General features: G+C 56.8%; 1 protein-coding gene across 1 annotated transcript in view; it reads left to right on the top strand.

Annotated features, from left to right (window-relative positions):
* Positions 1–2,573, top strand: part of LOC104077795 (zinc finger protein OZF-like) — a gene marked incomplete at its 3' end in the record, with an annotated part of 3,199 nt that extends 626 nt beyond the window's left edge. The window contains exons 2-4 of the mRNA XM_009579162.1: positions 561–1,139; positions 1,645–2,331; positions 2,536–2,573. Coding sequence (XP_009577457.1) covers positions 561–1,139; positions 1,645–2,331; positions 2,536–2,573 — 1,304 coding nt within the window. The remainder of the gene's footprint in view (positions 1–560; positions 1,140–1,644; positions 2,332–2,535) is intronic.
* Positions 2,574–2,602: the final 29 nt, after the last annotated feature.

Raw genomic sequence — 2,602 nt, 5'->3', positions numbered from 1 at the left:
AGCAGGCAAGAGGCATAAAACCTGCCCAATTAGCGTTAACGAAGAGGTTAAGCAGAAACAAACCTCGCTAACGGGTGGGCTTCTACCAAGAGCTTCGCAGCTGATAAGGATGCGGAGGCGGAGGGGGGAGGAGGTGATAAGCAGGGAGGGGAGAAAAGGGGGGGGTCGGATAAAAAAAGGGTGTAAAAGGGGCTGGTGGTGTAGAACAAGGGGGTTGGTCTACGCGTTGGTCATCGTGGTTTGACCCGTCTTTGTTATCCCATCGTTTTCTTAACTATTTCTGGACACAGTGCTAGTTACTGGGGGGGACTGGTGTGAATGGGTCGTCTACAGGAGGCAGACTGGGGGTGTCGGTACCCCTGATCTGTGGTGTCAGCTACTGGGGTGAGCTGGGATCCCAGTGCAGCTACTGGAGTGGGTGGAGGTCTTGCTGGAAGGGCTCCAGCAGCTGGGCAGCACCATACTGGGTGGTACTGGGCTGGGCTGGAGCTGCTGGAGGGGGTGGCTGTTCTTAACATCCCTTAACACACAGCAAATGACCCGCTTTGGTCTCCCAACAGGTGATGGGACAGACAAGGAGAAGAAGAAGGAGTCCCAACCCATGGAAGAGGACAGGGTGAAGCTGGAAGGCCCAAGAGAGGAACCCCAGAACCCCAAGGTGGACATGGACCATGACGTTCAACATCAGCCAGATGAGAAGCGAGGTAGCCAAGTACCAAGAAGACCCCGAAAATGCTCTTTCAAAGGGACGTACGCTGAAGACCTTCAAGAAGACTCAACCCAACCAAGGAGTAGGTCCAGAGGGAAGGTGTTCAAGTGTGCGGACTGCAAGAAGATCTTCACCTGGGGGAGCAGCCTGACCCGGCACCGACGGATTCACACGGGAGAAAAGCCCTTCAAGTGCTTGGATTGCGGGAAGAGCTTCACGCAGAGCGTGGTCCTCCTGCGTCACTGGAGGACACACACCAAGGAGAAGCCCTTTCTCTGTACCACGTGCGGGAAACGCTTCTCCTGGCGCTCGGACCTCATCACCCACCAACGCATCCACACCGGAGAGAGACCGTACGCCTGCTCGCACTGCGAGAAGACCTTCCGGAAGAGGTCTCACCTCATGAGGCATCAGCAAGTCCTTCATGATGGTGAGTCCCTCGGAGTAGGCTTAGCGTGAGATGTCCCATGGAGCTGTGGGTGGGGACGGTGTGGAGAAGCACGTGGTGGGGCTGTGTTGGGATTCCTGCTCCCAGCGTGGTAGCAGTGATGGGGCGGGAGATGTCCCCAGGGATGGATTTGCTCTGTCCCCCAGGTTGGATTGAACTATCGGTGGGGATGGTCCTGGTCTGAACAGGAGGTTGGACTGGAGACCTCCAACTAACGGAACTGCGCTGGAAGAAACTCCTCCGTGCAGGGGGGGTTCATGAGGTGCTAGCAAAGGGTCTCCGAGAACATTTCCCAGGTTCATTTGGGGACATGGAGGCCTCTCTTCACCCATCCTCCACCACTGCAAACCCCCTCCTGGGTCTTCCCAACTTGCCTTATGCCAACAGATACTTGGGTTTCTCCTCCATCTTTGCTCGTGGAGGTCCTGTCCCCCTCTTCTGCTCCGCTCATCCGAGTTGGTGCGATGGCTTTGTCTTTCTCGAGCAGGCACCGAGAGCGCCCAGCCGGAACCAGGACAACCACCCCGGGTGCCGGAGGAGAAGTTGGAGAGCAAGAAAGAGCAGACACCGATGAGACAAGGGGGTGGCGTGAAGGATCCCCACGCAGCCACGAGCAAGCCGGTGGCCCGTGCCAAGCAGAAGACCCATAAATGCCCAGAGTGTGGGAAGACCTTCTGCTGGAGAAACAGCCTGAAACGCCACCAAAGAAATCACACGGGGGAACGACCCTACAAGTGCCCAGATTGCGGGAAGACCTTCAACGACTTCTCCAACCTCGTTTCCCACCATAGGATCCATAAGGGAGAAAGACCGTACGAGTGCCCCGAGTGCGGGGAGTGCTTCACCCAGAACTCCAGCCTTTCCAGGCATCGGAGGACCCACACCGGAGAAAAACCTTTTTCCTGCTCTGATTGCGGGAAATCCTTTACTCAGAAGCAAAAACTCATCTTGCACCAGCGGATCCACACCGGGGAGATGCCGTACAGCTGCCAGCAATGCCGGAAAACCTTTCGGAGCAGCTCCCACCTTGCCACGCACCAGCAGATCCACGCTCAGGAGAGCTCCCACGCGTGCGTGGTCTGCGGGAAGTTATTCAGCGTGGGCGCCGAGTGTCTTCTCCATCAGAGGACCCACTTGGAGGAGGTGCCGGTGGGCCAGGGAGCTTCTCCAGGGGGTGGGGTGCCACGAAATTAGGGGGTTGTGGCCTCCCTAGGTAGGGACCTCCACCCCTTTGGTCTTATCCCATGAGCCTGGTGATCTTGGAGGGGGAAATTCAGAGATGTCTGGGGGATGTTAATGCCCCCCGATGTTTTTTTTGGGGGGGGATGAGGTGTTTTTTAGCCCCTCTCTGCTATTAAACATGAGCGCCTGCGCATAGATGTAAAGAAGGAGGAGATTGACCAGGAGGTGCCTTGGGTACGTGGACAACGTGGCTCTTCCTTCAA

This window comes from Fulmarus glacialis, unplaced genomic scaffold (assembly GCF_000690835.1).
Source record: "Fulmarus glacialis isolate BGI_N327 unplaced genomic scaffold, ASM69083v1 scaffold5536, whole genome shotgun sequence".
NCBI classification, from domain to species: Eukaryota; Metazoa; Chordata; class Aves; order Procellariiformes; family Procellariidae; genus Fulmarus; species Fulmarus glacialis.
This window is presented reverse-complemented; position numbering and strand designations above follow the sequence as displayed.